This window comes from Drosophila yakuba, chromosome X, assembly GCF_016746365.2.
Source record: "Drosophila yakuba strain Tai18E2 chromosome X, Prin_Dyak_Tai18E2_2.1, whole genome shotgun sequence".
Lineage (NCBI taxonomy): Eukaryota > Metazoa > Arthropoda > Insecta > Diptera > Drosophilidae > Drosophila > Drosophila yakuba.
Window position 1 is genome coordinate 12,009,933 of NC_052526.2, and position 18,926 is coordinate 12,028,858.

General features: G+C 43.0%; 2 protein-coding genes across 4 annotated transcripts in view; one reads left to right on the top strand and one right to left on the bottom strand.

Annotated features, from left to right (window-relative positions):
* The window catches only part of LOC6525125 (polyglutamine-repeat protein pqn-41), a 39,488-nt gene that overhangs the window by 16,029 nt on the left and 4,533 nt on the right, over positions 1-18,926 (bottom strand). The window contains exon 3 of one of the 3 annotated variants that reach the window (XM_015190621.3): positions 18,163-18,774. In XM_015190621.3, coding sequence (XP_015046107.2) covers positions 18,163-18,774 — 612 coding nt within the window. Of the gene's footprint in view, positions 1-4,296; positions 4,461-18,162; positions 18,775-18,926 lie in introns of those variants that run through there. The other 2 variants (XM_039370141.2, XM_015190619.2) reach the window with 2 other exon arrangements.
* On the top strand, positions 1,172-14,736 carry LOC120320455 (amnesiac neuropeptides). Its single transcript, XM_039370143.1, is given in 6 exon segments — positions 1,172-4,371; positions 4,373-4,485; positions 4,487-4,730; positions 4,733-4,798; positions 4,801-12,635; positions 14,006-14,736. Coding segments are annotated over 5 exon segments (561 nt in total). The 5' UTR covers positions 1,172-4,296; the 3' UTR covers positions 4,864-12,635; positions 14,006-14,736.

Here is an 18,926-nt window from a genome sequence, read left to right on the forward strand (position 1 = left end):
TGGGCGTAGTAAAAGGCGAGGCGAGGCGAGGCGAGTAGGCGCTACGAGAAGACTAGAAGACCAGAAGACGAGGGAGAAGAATGCGAAGACTAATGGCAGAAATGATCGAAAGAAATTTCCATAGAATAAATTAATCAAAATGATCCGCAATGTAAAATAAATGTAAAACTTATCTATCCACTCGTTTAAAGCCCATAAAGTCGCCCATGAAGCGATTGCTACGATAGTATTTCAGAATGTCTACTAACCTAAAAACTTGTTTTGATTTCCCAGCCGTCGTTGCGCGTAGTCAGTTATTTGTATAATACATACATTCAAAGCAAAGTAAATGGATCGAGTTTGAGCAGTTCCTTCAAAAATATCGTTTTTATGGGCCCGCTAATTTCTGATCATTCAATCGAGTATAAATAACATAACTTTAAACTCTCATCTTAAGTCAAATTCGGAGTAAATCCAGGGATAACCTATTACATATTACTCAACCGAAATCAATGGTTCTAACTTTGGAAATGTAAGATTGAATCTATAGCTAGTGATTCTAATCAAAACCCTATATGATAGTTTCATATTTCATACTTCATTCGGGATGCTAGACTTAGGCTTTTGGCGACTTTTGACCGCGAATGCAATGCTTTCCTTTCGAAACGCAATATCTCCAATAGATGGAACCGAATAGTATATGTATGTATGTATCTCTGCCGTGTGTTATAGCTACATTATATAGAGTTGACGCGTGCCAACTGCCCCTATATCGTGGATCCATCCAGTCCCCCCAAACCACTCGATTATCCAATGTCCGACATTCAATTGCGCAGCGGCGGCAGAGAACAACAGTTAATTGCATTTACAATATTGCCACAGTTATGTCGATTCTTTATGGTTTGTATGGATTGTATGGGTTTTAGGAGAATGCCGATCTTTCGGGGGGCGTTACGTGGGGCGGGGAGGGGCGGTGCAGTGCAGTGCAGCAAGCATGTTCGCTTAACGATCTCCCCGACTCATGTTTATTTATGAGTTGCCAATCGAATCAATTCCACTCGGCTCGACTTGACTTGGACTTGACTTGAATCGCTTCCAACTGTTGTTGTTGTGCGACTGCAAAATGCAAATTTTGGACAAAATCCATGGCTTTCATATATATGTATATGTATATCAACATATGTGCGTTGTGCACCTGTGTTCCAGATAAACGTCGTAGTGCCTTCCTCTCCTTTTAATTATTAGCTAGCATATATGGATATGAACCCCTTATATCGTCTGATCACCCCATATGCAGTTGGATATTTGCATTTTAACTGTTGGAGATCCTTTCAGCTATATGATTCCTTGTACATATGTATGTATGTACATATACGTGACTTATCAGTGGTTGATTACTAAGCCGTTGATACTGAAGAGGAACTCGTGTATTATACATAATATATAATGCCACAAACACACCCCTTTACCTGTTGCATACGCTTTCCCCAAGACAATATACCCGTTTCTGAGCGAGTAATTGAAATAGAGCCCAGTACGAACCCTTATTTTGACAACAGCTGTAGCAGAGGTTGCATACGATATGCGTACTCATATGTAGTATGGATTGCGTTCCCATAGATGCCATGGCAATGGCATGCAGGTCTAGGGCAGTGCCAAAACAGACGACGAAAGCAACTATCAAATGCCGTTCAAGGCCGTTTCGAATTGCGTGGCAGGCAGAACATGTTCCACACATCGGTGTGTGTATTGTTATTAACCAGCTGATGTGCGTGTGTGTGTGTGTGTGTGTGTGAGCCTTCGGAAAGGGTGCGCACATCCACATCCCAAGTGCGCAAACCCAAAAATTGCAAGCTTTTCGAATCCAGGAAAACAATACAAACGGCATATTCGGTCATTCAGGCAGGCAAATTGTCAAATGAGCACCGGTTACTTTAATCCTTATTGAGGTTATTATGTGTTTTAATAAATAGCTACTACCCTAGTTATTTTGCCGTTGCAAATGCAATACGATAAGATACTCATCTTCTAAGAAACGTTTTTATATTTACCCATTAATATTATCATTACGAAGCATGAGTATCATTTCATCATCATCCGGCAAATTTGGAAATCACCTACGAAAGCCCTTAGTCGTATATTTACTCCTTTCCCTACCCTTACTACCATATTATAACGATAATGAGCCAGAGATGATGGTGGGTCAAAGTACACTGAAGAAAATAATACGTTCAGCAAGCAAAATAGGTTCTGTACCATTACTACCGCTCTCTCTGCTTTTTGGATGCAGATGGAAAGCGCACAAATTGAAAGTCTGTTTGGGATGAGAAGATCAGAGATGCAAAACGTCATATGCAAATTTCGTATGAGCGCGAGGAAGCTGCTCCTTTTCTCTCAGTGTGACAGAGAGAGTGAGAGAGCGAGCGGCCGGTTTAGGTGGAGGCAAGTGGGCAGGGAGCATGAAATTGAGAGAAAACAAGGATAAACAAGCCGAAGGATATGGGACGACACTGTTGCTTCGCAAGTGTGTGTGCACGTCCTGACCGCGTGCACACACGTCGTGTGCCCGTGTGTGAGTGTGCGAGCGAGAGGGGGCGAGCGATGGTGTGAGTGACTGGCAACAGCCGCCGCGTCTTATTGACATTAAAACCGCTGCTGCTGCTGACGCCGCCGCTGCCGCTGCCGTCGCCAGTCGACTTCACATATAATCGCTCGCTCGAGTCCTTCCCCATACCATCGCATCCCTACCATTCTTCCTGGCTCGTTCTTCCTCTTTTATTTTTAAGTAACACCCGGCGCAGATGCTAAACAAGACGCCAGGAATTAAAGTGCAAAGGTGTGTGCTGCAACAACAACCACGACGACAACAACAGCGTCCTCGAAAGAAGGACGATACTTTGGCGTTGTACTTAGCATCAACAGAAGAATACGACGAAGAATAAGACAAGGACCGCGAACAATGTGGGCAAGGATCTAAGCAGATAAGTACATATACATATATACCAACTGTTCCGAGCGTGCACATGGTGCGGATTTAATCACGCACACACGTTGGCATTCATGAAAGAATATCGGATATGTATAGAGTATCAAAAGGAACCGCTGCGCAAGATGGAAAATAGATTTGATCGCTGATCAAGAAAAATTAGTGATACCCATCATTGCCGAACTTGAAAGTAAATTACGAATTATGTAAAAACATGGGGCATACAATTTAAGATCTCTTAGAAATCATTCAACATTAGCTAAAACGCTAAAAAAAAAAAAAAAAAAACAGCCAATTATCTTCTCGAGATACTATAATATCTTTACGATGCATTCATATCTACTGATTCAAGCACTTCTTTGTTTCGAAAGTTATTTATAAGAACTGTGATCTAAGGAAGGAAACTTGTGAAAACTTGTTGATATTGTTCCATCGCATATTAGGAGCTCACGAATTTGGTCTGTGGTTTTAATATCCAATGTATTTCCAAAACCATAATTGCAGTGGAAAAATCCAAATGTCGAAACATTGAAAAGGGGCAACATTTTAATTGTAAGTAAAATTTAATACAGTTTGTCAAGCATTTGCTTGAAAACCCGAAAATATACTATACATTTTGTTTAAGTTCAATGGCAATAAATACAATAAATTTATAACTGTTCCAAAGCTAAACAAAAAATGGATAAAAAATTTGACAAACTGTATGTACTACTACATTATTGCCGAGCAAAATAACAACAAGATAAAGCTGGCTTGTTGTCAACAACTATCAGTCTAAAAAATGAAAATAAAAACAAACAGAAACGCAAAAAATTGCCGAATGGAAATTTTGTGGCACGCAAACTTGTTGCTCCATCCGTGTGTAAGTGTGATGTGTATGCTTGTGTGTGTGAGCCAGTCTATGAGCGCGCGTGTGTGAGTGCGAGGAGAAGCTTACTTTGCGATGTTTAAATAATAAATGATTTATTTATTTTTCGGTTTGTTTTTGTTTTGATTTCCACCAGGCTGATGCATTTTGCTGCCCACTTTTGCGAAAAAACGCCGAACTAATCGCTTTCATTATATGTATTTATTATTATTTTTTGTTGCTTTTTGCATGTCACCAACAGAAACAGAAAAAAAAAAAAACGAAACACACTGAAAAACGCGCGCGTACACTTGTATGTGAATGTGTGCTGGTATTGGCGCGCGTGTGAGTGTGTGCGAATTTGCAAGAGACGGGGCGTATGAGCAATGCCGTGGCGAAAACTTTGCCACTTTTGTTGTCTGCGACGAAAGCAAAAACAGCGAGACACCGTAAAAAAAGACAAGTAATATAAACACAGCTTTACATGCGCAGTTTTTGTTGTTGTTTTTATCCGGCTGCTGTGGCGTTGCACTGCGTATTACTGTTTTTTCCTCTCTTTTTTTTTTTCTTTACTTTTTAGAGCGTCCGCGTTGCGGCGACGCGTTGTACGCGGTTCGAAAGGTAGCACAGCACTGCCGCTCTGCCGCCAATTCGATCAGCTGAGCGCCAGCCGAAGAGCGAGCCGAAGAGTGCCGAACGACGCAACGCGCTCTCCGCCCTACCACTACCACTGCACTACCACTCAGTAGCTATGCGCTGGTGTGCTGTAAACGCTTTTACATTCCGCGCCCGAATTTTTCGTGCTTTTCCCGTGTTTTCCCTGTGGGCCATCGTTTCGCTGCTGCTCGGTCTCGGTTTGGGCCAACACTTGTCGCCTCTGGGCCATTATGCAACGACAGCGAAACGAAGGGGCTCACGACGGGCTCGCGAAGTGGCCAAGCTGCTATCTGATTGGTCGGTGGTCAGCGCCACGAGGCCACCCGAAGTGCGCGCTCTCTCTCGCGAGAAGTCGATAGCTCTCTCCGTCGCTCTTTTGGGAGAAATGCGATAGAATAGAAAAGCCAAAACACTAGAACAATCCAGAAGCCAAGTTTTCCGACTTGCACACACGCCGTATTATCTGCATTTTTCGCCAACTCTAATCTCTAGTTTAACAGTTTAATATTACGTTTTGGCCCTATAAATGTATAAAATAATGTTATTTTCTTTTAGTGTGTGTATTATATGTACTTTAGTCAAAGAACTAAGAACAAGTACCGGTTAAACATTTTTGGGTATGGAAAAGCGACCGCATGTGAGCGAAAAGAATGTTTTGGTATTGAAGGCGTGAGATTGGGCGGAGTGACCAAAACATTGCCGAGGGAGCCATCAGCCATCAGCATCCCATCCCCATTCACATTCACATCATCGTCAGCGTCGAGAGCTCTTTTGATCGAAATGAATTTGAATTGAGTGCGATTCGCAGCAGAATCAAAAAGGCGAAGATAAAGAGATTTCAGAGCAATTGAACAACTAATGAATGCTATTCCAATCCAAAAACCAGTGCAAATTGCTTTGCACTCTGGCGCACTCCTAGTTAAAGTAGAAGTAAATATTTTAAAGAACTGCACGATAGTTCTTTGGCATTATTACGATTATAAATAAACTGATTTACTGATAAGAATCGTAAATTCAGCTCATTATAGTCTCAACGCACTTAGGGACCACTTTGTATTGCCACGCTTCGGTTGAAGGTTTTTTTTGACTTGCTTTCTATTTTCTCTAGTTGATAAGGATAAAAGTGGGTTATAGTCGAATTATAGCTCTACCCAACAAAAAAAAATAGTAACAAATACAAGGCAGAGAACCAAATATTTTTAATAAATAATAATAGTTCCAAATAACAAAGATATTGTTTGAAATGTCCCATGAGTATCCCAACAATGTTTCCAATACAATTGCTTTAAGCTACAGCCATTTGTGCAGCAAATAGGGTATCTTTAAGTCGGGAACGAGTCGACTATATCGTTCTTTGTTGCTTATAAAGAAACTGTTTGCCGTGGTTTTTGCACAAACACTTACAAACCCAGCTGATAAGATAGTCGAGAGTCCGTAGAAATGCCAAAACGACAACTATACGAAATACGAAAGTTCGGGCAGAAGGAAATGAGGAGCGGATGGGATCGAATTCAGCGCGTGCCCAAATGTCCCGTTAATGAATACATTTGTGTGTGTCGCGGTATATTCGTTTCTCTGAGTTCTGGATTTTAAAGTGACCACAGTGAGTCATGCGAATGAATAAATCACAGCGGGACTCGCTTCAAATTTCATCATAGAATGGAATATATTGCACCCGTCAAAGTATTTACATATGTATATACATTTATGTGCATTTTAGATCTTGATTCGTTAAAATGTCGAGATCTTTACAGAGACGACTTTAAAAGCAGCTGGCTTAGTATTCGTATTCTATAAGCAAGGTCAAGTTCAAATATATGTATGTGTATGTACTTGTTTTTTTTTTTACTTCAATTCTGTATTCTGTTGAAACATTTTGCGTTTGGTATATTATATGTTCCTTTTCAAACTTAACAAGATCATCTGTATATTGGAGTAGATTTGCCCTATTAAGGGCAGGCAATCCAAGCCGGACGCATCGGAGAAAGTTTTTTTGGGAGGAAAAAGAGCGCTTGGCTCAATTTCGAAGATTGGAGCGAAGAGAGTGACTGAAACGGCGCCGAAGAAATGGCGAGAGATGGAGTGAAAGGGATGGCTTGTGCGGGCCAATGTCTAATTTTCTTTATTTCCCAATGCATTTGTGTTTGTTGATGCGCCAAACCTATCAAGCTCTTGACCATTCATTGTTGGCAAACTTGTTTGACGCCAAACACCACTCTCCCCACTCTCCACACCCCCCCTCCATACTTTCTCCCGCCGCTCTTTCCCCGGCGATAATTTGGCTCTTTCTGCAGCCGAAAGAGCCCGGTAATTGAGAGTGGCTAAGTGGGATACCTTTCGACTTTTGCGGAGCGCGAGATTTTTTTTTTGGCACTCCAAAGAGCCGGACGCGATGGACTTTCGGAACGGAAATGAAAACGGACACACATGAGGGCCAACAACACTGAGCGATAAGATAGAGCGTGGCGATCGTACACTGAAGGAATACATACATACATATGTGCACATGTGTGTTATCTCTATCTAAGCTGTAAGGGACCATTAGATGGTATACTTTAGCAGCTTCGCTTCATTTGAATATAGAATTCTTCTTTTGCCTTCGGAGCTTGGGTAAACTCTTGTCACATCTCAATTAGGATAATTTCAACGTGTTTTCGCAATTAACACCTGGAAGTGATAATAATTAACTCTTTCCACACATATATTTCCGTGGAGAAAACAGCGTTTGATTGTTTAAATTATTTAAAGTATTTATTCAATAACTGAATACAAAACCAATCCTTTTAGACTGTATATTTCCCAACATGTTTCATGGGATAATATCTATCTATCTGTTAAGAACGACAATTTGAAGTAAATTTCCCTGAAATTCGGCAGTTATTGAACATTGAATTTCTGCGACTATGGCATCTAAATACTATTCTAATTTGTAGCATTTTTTTTCGAGTGTCTAGGTGGGAAGTAAACTGCGGCGGGGGAATAATGAAGTCAAAACGGTCACGCTTACCCGCACATTGATGGAAAATTATAATGAGCGGCGAGAAGAAGCAGCAGCAGGCGGCAGTTGAACAGTTGAGCAGTTGAACAGTTGAACAGTTGAGCCGTCGAGGAAAACGATGGAAAAAAGAGCAGCAGATGATGGGGCAACCACGACGGACGTGAGAACGGAACGAACCGGCGAGAAACCCCCGTCCACACAGGAACGGAAAACGAGGCGTCCAGCGAAAGAAACTTGAAAACTTTTGAAAACCTCGTACCTCGAATCGCCCAACCATGCAAATGAGACCGAAAGCGGCCGGCGATCGAGGGATTTTCATTTCCATTCTGGGGTTCTTGAGGTTGCGAATGGAACGCAGCGCTGGAGGAGCGGTGATAATGCAGCCCGCCGACAGCTCACATCCATTAGTCCATCCATCGATGTCGGAAATATATAACCTAATAACCCCGAGCACGTTTGTGCATATCAACGAGATATGAATGGATGTTATACGCTCACTGGGTATTATGACTTTGGAATTATTTTATGATTTTAAATTAGTTCTTTTGAACTGTCTAAACTGCCTACACATTCTATTTATTGACATGGTTAGCCGGTACACTTTCTAATATTTATACTAAGTGCTGAAAAAAGAAAAGAAAGAAATCATAAAGCCAAAGTAGCCACTCTAAGGCAATAGGTTAAGATTCAATAGCATGGTGAGTTAAGTAAATATAGATGTTCGCGACCAGCCCCATTCAATAACGACTTCCTAGAACAGCCACTGGTATATGCCCCCCTTGCTGACCAAAGCCCATAATTTGCATGTTTAAGTTGAGCCTGCCACCAGCACTTTCATCATCACCACCACCATCACCCTCACCCTCACCATCATCATCATCATCACCATCACCATCATCATCAGCAGCATAAGCATCGTAAAAGGCGTTATCATTACCACACTACAACTCATCAACATCCACATCAGACAATCATATATGTATGTACATATGTACATCCATATGTATGTATGTTCGCATGGATGTGAAGCCGAAGGGTTTTTCGTCCGATGAGAGGCAGCTGCTTCTGATTCTGACCAGTTGAGTTGACCACTCGACAACCTTGACACAAATGAATGCGAAAATCGAAGGACGAGCACGGCGTGCAGGGCGAGGCGGCCAACTGCAACTGGTTCGCAGGGGGCGTGGCCGTCATAACAACAACATTACCCAACAACTAGCCAGCCAGCCAGCCAGCCAGCAAGTTTGGCGAGAGCTACGCTACCTGGGCCGAACTCATTTGCCTAATAGAACAATTATCGATGCCTGCGGCACGTGGGATGGCTATGCGATGGAAATGGTCCCGCACCATGGTCCTTTCGGCCTGGACTTCGGCACTTCGGTAACCAGGAGCGCAGGAGCGCAGGAGGACACTAACTGGGTGTTGCGCAGCTATTACGATGATTGTGTCCATGATAGTGACGATAATTACTCTAACGACGTCAACAATAATGGCCACAAGTGGGCCTCCTGCTCAAATACCTTGTCGATTAAACGGAAGCCTTCAATTACATATTCTATGGCAGAGCTGAGTGATATTATATGTATGTACACAAACACGTTGGCTGTAATTTGTAAAATACCTTAAATACCTATACCTTGAACACTTAATAAGTTTGTAAGCTCATTGTGACACTTACACCTAATAAGTGTATAAGTGAATTGAAGTCTTATAGTGGGAAGAAATAATAGTAAAGGAAGCTAAAATTTGTTAGAATATGGTTGTCCAATCGGAAATGACACGAAAATAAACGTCTTAACTACTGTCTGCAATTAACTGAAAGACTAGTCTTAGAACGGAAGGATAAACGGACGGACATACGGACAAACATTTGAAATCCTAGAGCGGAATTATCACGCTATTTAAAGATAATTAATATCAATAAACAACAACAAAATTATATTTTACTATATATGCTGAAGTTCAGTGTTTAGTTTGTCATTCATTTACATCCACGATACACAAGCTATTAAAAGCGAAGAGACCGCCCACTTTCTTGCCCAACCGCTCCATGTGACATCCACATGTGTTCCCTGCTCCTTGACCTTCTCCGTCCGCTTGCAAATCAACTTTGGCGCAGAACAAGACAATGAACGCCGTAATGAATAAACAGAGGCGTCGCGGAGGGGCGTTCGCAAGTGCAAAAGCGCATTTAACGGCTTTTGCTGGCAAAGGAAATGCAAATAAGCGGCAAGGACGCGAACAAAGAAAAGGGGGGAGCGACTGCTGGAAATACAAAAAAAAAAAAATCTACGGAGAAGGCCATCCAGTGAACTATGTGTTTTAAAAATGTCAAGGCTCCTTTTTTGGGGGTGGGGTGGTGGTGAAGGAAGGGCAGGAGCAAAGGAAGAGCACAATTTCTGGCAACCCTTTTGGCCAACCAGCCAAATCCATAAGCCAGCGAGCGCTCAAGGGCAATTCGGTTAACAAAACAATGGCCACGACGGCGAATCCGCCGACGACAATGTTGGCAATATGCAATCCTTTGTACGACGGTAAAATTGAAAATTGCTGGGGTTGGCGTTTACACTTGATTCCACTCGCAAAAACAGTCCAGTTAGCTAATGGCAAATAATAAGCAAAATTATCGATTACTTGAGGTGTACCCATCGATAATAATAATAGTGGTAGTATTTGGAATGCACCTCGCAATGGTAAATGTATTCAACTTAACAAAATGCACTTATGATACTTGTTGATATACATTAAAAAGAAACATGTATTTGTCGCCAATTGAATAATGTCAATTTGCGCAAGCTATCGAAGTCATCGATAATATCGATACTTTAATCGGTGCTTTTGTTTATTTTTATTTCATATTTTTAAAAACACTGCAAGCTATATAGTTCTTTTAAGATTCTCAATTATGTTTTCAGAAGTGTAGTTGGGTAACAAATTCGTTTTCCTATAGGTGCGAGGGTATTAAAAACTTTGGCTTGCTTAAGTTAACGTTGGTTCTGGTTTGTTGTTCCTTGGGAACAACAATTTAATTAGAATTAAAAACTTTTCCTCTGCAGGTTGGAGGCACTGACCTTCAACTTTCTTAAGCGCGAAAAACTGTTTGACAAATACCAGCCATCCCTTAGCAAGATTTTGGCAGAATGGTTATTGTCAACGCACCTGCCTCGCTTTCCATTGCGAATTTCCGAGCACTGGTCGCATTTTCCATTTTCCAGAAGACCTCGACAATTGTCCACCCCACTACGAATGCCACTTGCACACCCTTGATGACATTGATTTGTCATCAGAGCAGCATAAAAGCATTAGCATAAACGCAAGTATAATCTGACTGCCGCTAAACGCTTTTGCACGCCAATCATTTTTGTGGCCGGCAGCATTTTCCTGCCTCCCACTGCCACGCCTCCCGTTTTCCATCGTTTTGTTTGGCTGCTATTAATGCTATTGTTGATTTTGTTCACTTTGTGGCTTTGCGTGTCAAATCAGATTTGGAATTTCAATTGCTGCTGCTTTTGCCAGCAGAGCTTCGGGCAAATTTTCCCCCTTTTCCGTTCCCTAATTTCTTTTTCCTCTTTGTTTTTTTTTTTTATTGCGCACTTGTACTTTTCACTTGTGTGTGTGTGTGTGTGTGTGTGCCTTCACTGGGAAACTCACCGGCCAAAGAGCTGTGTTGCGTGATGTGCCGATGCTAATCAAGGGAAACAGGGACAATTATGTTGGCAACACTCGCAAATGGCCTGCTAATTTGCCCAATGCTCCAGGAACTTCAGGCTTGCTTTTCCTCATGCCATGAATCAGGTACTACAGGTTTTATATTGAATAATAAAATATGATTAAAATTTCACAATGAATGTATTTAAAGTGCAGCAAAGAGTATAACAATGCAGTTTTGCAACAATAAAAGATTCTAAAGGTAACTAAACTGTTCTTGAATGTCTGACAATTGAAAAGATACATTTCAATTCAAACTGTGTACATTCCCAATGCATTTATGCAGAGAACTCCATTATACCGTTTTCACCATTAAGTACTGATTGAGTGTAAAATGATTGCTGAATAAAATGTATTTAACGTGCTTATGCTCTTTCATCGAAAATGAGATAATGAGCACAATGACGAATGAAATTACCACAATTATTACATTAAAGGGATACAAAATTTCATCGTTGCAGTTCTCTCTACAAGACTGCCACTCATAATTAAAAAACCTCTTTGAGGCTGCGCTGCATAACCAAATATTTCAGGACAACAGACTTGAAAGGCTTAAATACCTGGCACAGAGAATCAAACAGGTGGTGGGGAGGGGGTTTCGGGTGTTTGCTGAAGGGGTAAGGAAAAGGGAAAGGGGCAGGGGCAGGGGCAGGAGCAGGGAAAGCAACAGTTCAGGGGTAAACACCGGCCAGAAAATTGAAATGTGCGTGTGCAGTGGAATTGCGTTCGAGTCACAACCACAAACCCCTGGCCAAACCACCCAAACAACCCAAGGGGTACTAATTGTGGGTGGGCTTACTGACGTCCGTTGCAGTGGGTGGAGGTGGTTCAAAGGTCACCAATTCGGTTGCCACCAAACCATGCGGTTCGCCCAGCCAAGCGAGGCCAATATTATCATCCATGTTCCACAGGATCTGACACATCGATGACAGAATCCTGTGGCGAACGGAAGTGAATGGTTGTGGGTCGTTGTGGGTTGGTGACTGTGGGTGGTGGTGGTTGGTGTTGTTGGGTGGTGGTGTACGGATGCAAATTCAATTTCGTTGCTTGGCCTTGTACTGGATATTGAATGCCATCTGATTGCTGCGGTTTGTCGTGGCGAACTGCGATTCAATTCTATTCAATTCGATTCAGATTGCCATCGATGCATGCCTTTGCGTGCATTCATCGCCTAAGCGGAATAGTCCGCTGTGATTAGTTATGCATCCCCACTCACACCTGCCTAATGCCCACCTGGAATTGGTTGGTGCAACAGCTTCGATGACAAATAATCCATTTCACCAGTGCATTTTATTGGCGAACGTCGTGCTGTTGACTCACAGAACTTAATGAGTAACGCCCTTTGCGGTCAGTTTGTTTCGCGTTTGCAATACACAGGTGACGAAACTACAACCCTTTAAAGTCGAATAAATATCAGGATTAGCTAAACATCGGCTATTGCAAGCGTTATGAATAAATAGGTGAGTTTAGAGGTAAATTAAATTAAATGATTGTACGTTCTAGTCATTGTCCAAATGCAGTTCTAGGAATTCTAAAAGACACCTGCCTTCCTTATCAGTTCCACTTTTCGCTATACGTTTGTGCAATGAATGTCTTATGATAACAGCTTTGGTCACAATAAAAGTAACACTTTTTCTTAGTCTCAAGCCCTAGCTGTAGCTGTATATATTAACATACCTAAATATAAATTATTGATTTACATAGACAAACAGTTAAACTGCTAAATAGTACATCCAAATTGTTGTTATAATTAATAATACTTATAAAATAAATAATTATTTAAAGTGTTTTTAATATTCTTTATATAATTCTTGCAAAACTTGAGTAATGAATTTTTTTTAATTAAGCTACAAATATTGAAAACCCTATTTCCTTGAGTGCAACTGTAAATGTGTCACGTTGAGTTATTTTCAACGCAAATTTTCGAATTTATTTTTCGAGCATTGGCCGCGTCTGTTTCCGACTGCCCGCAGGTGAATAGCGTGTGTGTGTGTGTGTGTGTGTGTGTGAAATATGTGGCAGGGGGATCCCCAACATGCATTCCCATTCGCATTCCTTATCCGCTGCCTTTCTGCTCTTCTCTTGCACGTTTCCTCTCTTCTGTTTCGTTTACTCTCCGTGTGTTTGGGCTCTTATTTTTTGTGCTCGTTCACTTTGTTTTTTTTTTATTTTCTTTTTTTCTGTTTTGCCTTTTTGGACATTGCCAACGATGGCATTTTTGTGGCCTAAATTCATGGCAGCAAAGTGGGGGACGAGGGGGGACCAGGAGGGGGGCCTGCACTGGCGACTGCAATGTGTCAGCGGCAGTTTGCCTCTGAATGAATCTGTTTACATTTTCCACATTCAGATTTCCCTCTCTTGCTCACTCACTCTGACCTGCCAATGCCTTGTCCTTTTCCCTCGCACGCGATCTTGTTCTCCCATTTTCTAGGAAACCCACCCACCGTCACCCACAGAGTGCTCATTACTGCTTGATAGCTGATAACAACCTCAAAAGAAGTGACCAACAAAAGCTGAGCGGAAAACCTGGGAAACAAGAAAGGCAGAAAAGACGTGGGAGAAAGGGAGAGCCATTAAGAAAGAACAAAAGCGCGAAATTCTTTTCAAGATGCAAAATCGCAGTTTTTTCATTAAAAAAACCCAGTTCTTATTAATTAACTATGTATGTACAAAGAATAAGTTGTATATTTTAGGAAAGAAATTTCTTTTATTAGAAATATATAATTTATAAGAATATATATTTTTAAGATTAATTTATTTTCATGCCATATCCGATTGCCTGGTAATTTTAATACGTACTATCAGAAAATAACAAAAACTACAATTTCAGTTTTTGGGTAAGCAGTATAATGGCAAAATTGAAGTTTCCCTCGGTGCATAGAGAATGGGCGACTTAGGAGCACCGTTAAGCGATGACGACGAACACAGAAGCAACAAGAACCAAAAGCAGAGCCATGAAGAAGATGAAGCTGCCAAAGTTGCAGGCAAAGCAGACGACGACAACAACAAGAGCAAAAACAACATCTCAACTGACTGCCAACGACATCCAATATAAAAAAGCAAGACAGCGCAGCGGCAGCGGGAAAACTGCTCAGGAAAATTCTTATAAGAAATTAGCAAAAACGATGACGACAGCAGCAGCGATGCGATTTTGCCGTTAGCTTTTCCCCCTTTCAGCTCTTTCAGTTGGGTGAAATGAATTGCTGAAGAACAGGACGGAGAGCGAAAGAGAGGAAACTGGACCAGCGAGAGCGGAGAAGAGAGCGCGAGAGAGAAGACAAGGCGCGACTTGCAGCGCGGCGGCAGTGGCAGCAGCAACAACAACCAACTCAAAAGCAACAAGAGCAGAAGCAGCAGCCAAAGGCGAAAGACAATTGCAGCACAACCGACAACCGAGCCAGGCGACAAAAGTGGCGTCAATCATCTCACAATATCCGAATTCTGAAATCATGCACGCCGAAACTCAAGAATAACAGATTTCTAAAAATGTAAAACATGAACAATAAGAATAAATTATAAAAAACTTAAAAACGGGAATAAAGAAGACTATATTCGGAAAAACACCGACTTATTTCGATAATATTTCATGGAGCGACCGTTTTGTCGCCTGCGCCATTGGACTAAGAGCACTTTTCAGATGCTTGGGCTTTAGGTTTTTTAGCTTTTTCTCGCTGTTCCACAACGACTACGGTATATATATATAGTTATATATATATATGTTCGGGAAGGGGGTTAAAAAAGGAAAAAAAAACCACACACTCGACGAAGGAGAGCAGAGGCAAAACAAAATATTGCAGACGCAAAAGCCAAAGAGAGAGGACTTAAAAATGATTTTGTTGTTCATAAATCAGTTGCAATTAAAATTAACTGGGGGAAGAATGCGAGGCTTATTAGATTTGTGGTCAGCGGCAATTTAACCGCTCGCAGTCGCCGTCGGCGTCGCAGTCGCCAGTAGCCGGCACGCGAATGCAATTTTTCGTTCTTTTTTATTGTATTTTTCTCGGGGTGGGGCGCGAATTATACTTGTGTTGAAATTGCCATTGCATTCTTGCACATAATTGACACACACACAAAAAAAATGAGGAAAAAAATACGTTTCACATTTGGGCTTATTGTACATACATATGTACGTATGTATGTTGTTCTTCAACGCACGCGGCGCATTTGTTTAATAACAATCGAAATAATACCCGCTTGTTGTCATTATTTTTAATACGTTTGCTACTTGTTCTACAAGTGCCGCATTTATTTATTAACGCAAACGCGAGTGGCACACGTTACGTATACGCAATGTGGTCGCTTCATCATGCTGATGACGTATAAATATCAGCGTAAGCATCATCGTTAGTCACGTCATTATCTGCATCATCATCGCCGTCGTCGTTGCTCTGATTTGTTGTTGTTTCGACCAACAACAACACGCATAATCGCGAAACACGCGCAGCCCACGTTACGTATACGCAACGTTGCCTGTGACAGCATCTTCTTTTCATTTTTCCTGCGTTACCCACGAATTCGAGTGTTTCTGAGGCATCGCCGTCGCAGTCTCAGTCTCTCAGTTGCTCAGTCTCGCACTTTCTCAGTTTCTCGTTTTCTCAGTTTCTCGATTTCTCAGTTTCTCGGCTTCTCAGTCTCCGTTGCCGTCGACGTCTAAATGCGAACTAAAAATCCGAGAAACATGGCGGAACATGCGGCGGCTGTCCGGTACGGTCCATTCCGTCCGGGTGGCGGAATAAAAAGGAGCAACGAGTACCAAGGAGAACCATCCGAGAAGCCAAAGAAGAGCCGGCACAAAGCGGACGAAACGCGGCCAAAAAGGCAAACGCCAAATCCTTTCTAGCTCTCTCGCTGGCTTGTTATCGCTGCGTTGGTAACAGAGACGCAGCAGCCGAAGAAAGGCGGGTGTTCAGTTCAGTTCACTTCAGTTCTGGCGGCTTGAGTTGATTTTGAGTCTCTCTCATTCGGCCACACTCTCTTCCTCTCTCTTTACCGTACATACAGAGGCAGGGTGAGTGTGTGTGTGCAGTGCACTTTAGGCTGAACCTTGGTAGATGGAGAGCTTTAGGTTGTAAAAGTTGCAGCCAAATAAATGAATATGTTACAGAAATTGCAATGTTAAACTATCTCTACTGCTTTATTGCCCACATACACAATTGTGTTTTAACACCAGAGAGCGATAATTCAGGTCCACCCTAGCGTGCACTGCGTTGCGTGTGTGTGTGTCCGCACGGATGAACGAACGTCAAATAGAACATGTGCTAACTGTCAGCACAGCGCAAAGTACAAACACTCACGCGGACACGAATGGCGGTGGTGGGAGGGAAAAAGGGTCGACGGAGATGGAAGCGGTAATGGAGATGTGAATGGGGATGTGAATGTGAATGAAAACCCCAACCGACCGACCGATTCCCCGATTCCCCGACCCACTGCCAACTGCCAACTGGGCGGGTAGCCTACTTAAAGGATGCACCCGACAAAGGCGACGACATCGACGCCGTGCACAGTGGATAATTAATGAGTTCGGATGGAGGAGTGCGCCTTGGGTGTGAATCAATGGGGCGGAATAAATGAGTTGGCATTGAGCGATCCTGCAGGCGAGTGAGTGAGTGCGAAACGAATCAATCTTCTCCGCATGTTTGGAAACCCCCATTTGCAATTTAAAATTTGCCCGAATTTCCTCTATCAGCGAAATAAATGAAGGCAAAATCTCAATTTACTTTGGATCATAGCAGCTGAATGCTATTGTAAATAGCAACATAGTAACGACAAGCGATTGCATTCCGATCATATTAGTTAAAATCGATAAGCGACGTTTTTTTTGGCGCCGAAAGGCGAACAGCCAGAGAGCACGCCCTATTCCACCCCTTTTTCATCTCGTGTGAGAGAAACGCGAAGTAAAAAAAATATATGCTGCCCGCTTTTAGGCGTTTAAGCGCAACTTTTGTAATATGCATTCTGCCCTGCCTACGTGTTTGTGTGTTAGTGCAAGTGTGAGTGTGGTGTATCTGTGTCTGCGCTAGTCGAAAGGTAAATGACATCAATGGAGGTTGGCTGGCTCCTCTCAGTCGCTGCCTGCAGGCTGGCTTGCTTTTTGCTTGCATTTCGTTTCCGTTTGCTGCTTGCCTGCTTACAGTTTCCGACTGCGGCCAGCACTAACACAGGCCCACAAGTGCACCCAAACACACGCACACACACACACACACACACACATAGGAAAGAGAGGCCTTTTGGGCGCGCGCCTAAGTGTATGCAGTGAAAAATATGAAAACATTACTGATGTATCTCTGATATTTGCAGAACAAAAAGATGAACCTCCTCCGAAAATTGATAGATCAACAAGATATGTATATTTGTGATATACTTTTTGCGACTGTATTATATCAAAACTTTTTTCGAGACGCGTATGTAGACACTATGTAGTTGCTAAAATCAGAATTAAAGTTGTTATACATTGAATAATTGTTATAACCTGGAACACCAATTCTAAAAGCCAAAGAAATAAATATTGTATATGCACACCTATTTTCCCACTGTGTAAGCAATACATCTTGTCGACGACCGCCGAAGGTGAAAGATGCGCGAAGGATATAAGGTTTGCGAAAGGAAGGAAGGAAGGAAGCCAAAAGGACATCGCCAATCCGCACACATCTGTGCGCCTATTTAATAACTAATCCCAGCCACAGACTGCTTTCGCAACCCCAACTAAACTTCCTCCGCCAAAAAGAAAAACGCATCAGGAAATTTTGTGCTGCAAACTTTTGCCGGTAAGAACTAGATTTTCCCCCTATTGTTTAGCTTGAATAGAATTCAATGACGATTCTGGAAGATTCTTGGCTATAACAAATTGAGCTGGGCAACGCAAAGTCCCATCGATTTTTCGACTCTTAAGTTTGGGAAATAATTAAAAACTACCAGCTTAAGTTGAAAAGTTCCCATATCTATACATATATATAACATCATAAAATCTACTGTACATGGAGCACTTACCACTGGGATCGTGATGCGGGCCCGGTTGCTGGTGCTGGTGATGGTGGAGCGGACTGGGGGCGCAGAAGGCGCTCGACCCGCCTCCCAAAGTGGGCGGCGGCATGCCCACGCTGGAGGGCGGCGGATAGGCGCTGGCGCGGTAGGACGGCGGCGGAGAGCCCACGTCGCAGCGCTCGGGCGGCACGGTCACCGTGTTGGGCACGGCCACTGGCACCGGAACAGGTGCGCCCGGCGGCGGTCCATAGTGGCCCTGGGGCGGCGGACCGCCGTAGTGATGCGGTGGCGGGGGCGGTCCGCCGTGATACTCGGCCGCCTGCTGGTAGTGATGTGCGTGGGCCGCATGGGCGGCATACTGATGCTGGTGATGCATGTGCAGCACTCCGCCGCCACCCGGCGCCAGCTGGTGGGCGTGGTAGGCGGCGGCGGCCGCGGCCGCTGCTGCAGCAGCTGCGTACGAGGGCGGTGGCGGACCGTGGTGATCCGGCAGGGCGTGCTCCGTGTGCAGGCCGAGATCGGGAGCATGGTACATGCCGGCGCTGAGGTGCTCGCCGGGCAGCAGGACATGTGGTCCCGTCGGCGCTGCATGGACAGGCAGCGGCGGCGAACTGTGGGCTGTTGGAGCACAGGGAAATCGGGGCATTAAGAATGGGAATCTAATGGATAGATTTCTAGATATAGGTATCGCAGAGTTTTGACATCACAAACATTGATACAAATATGGGATAAGGTTTTCTACTTGGAATAATAAAACATCTAAAGTTTAA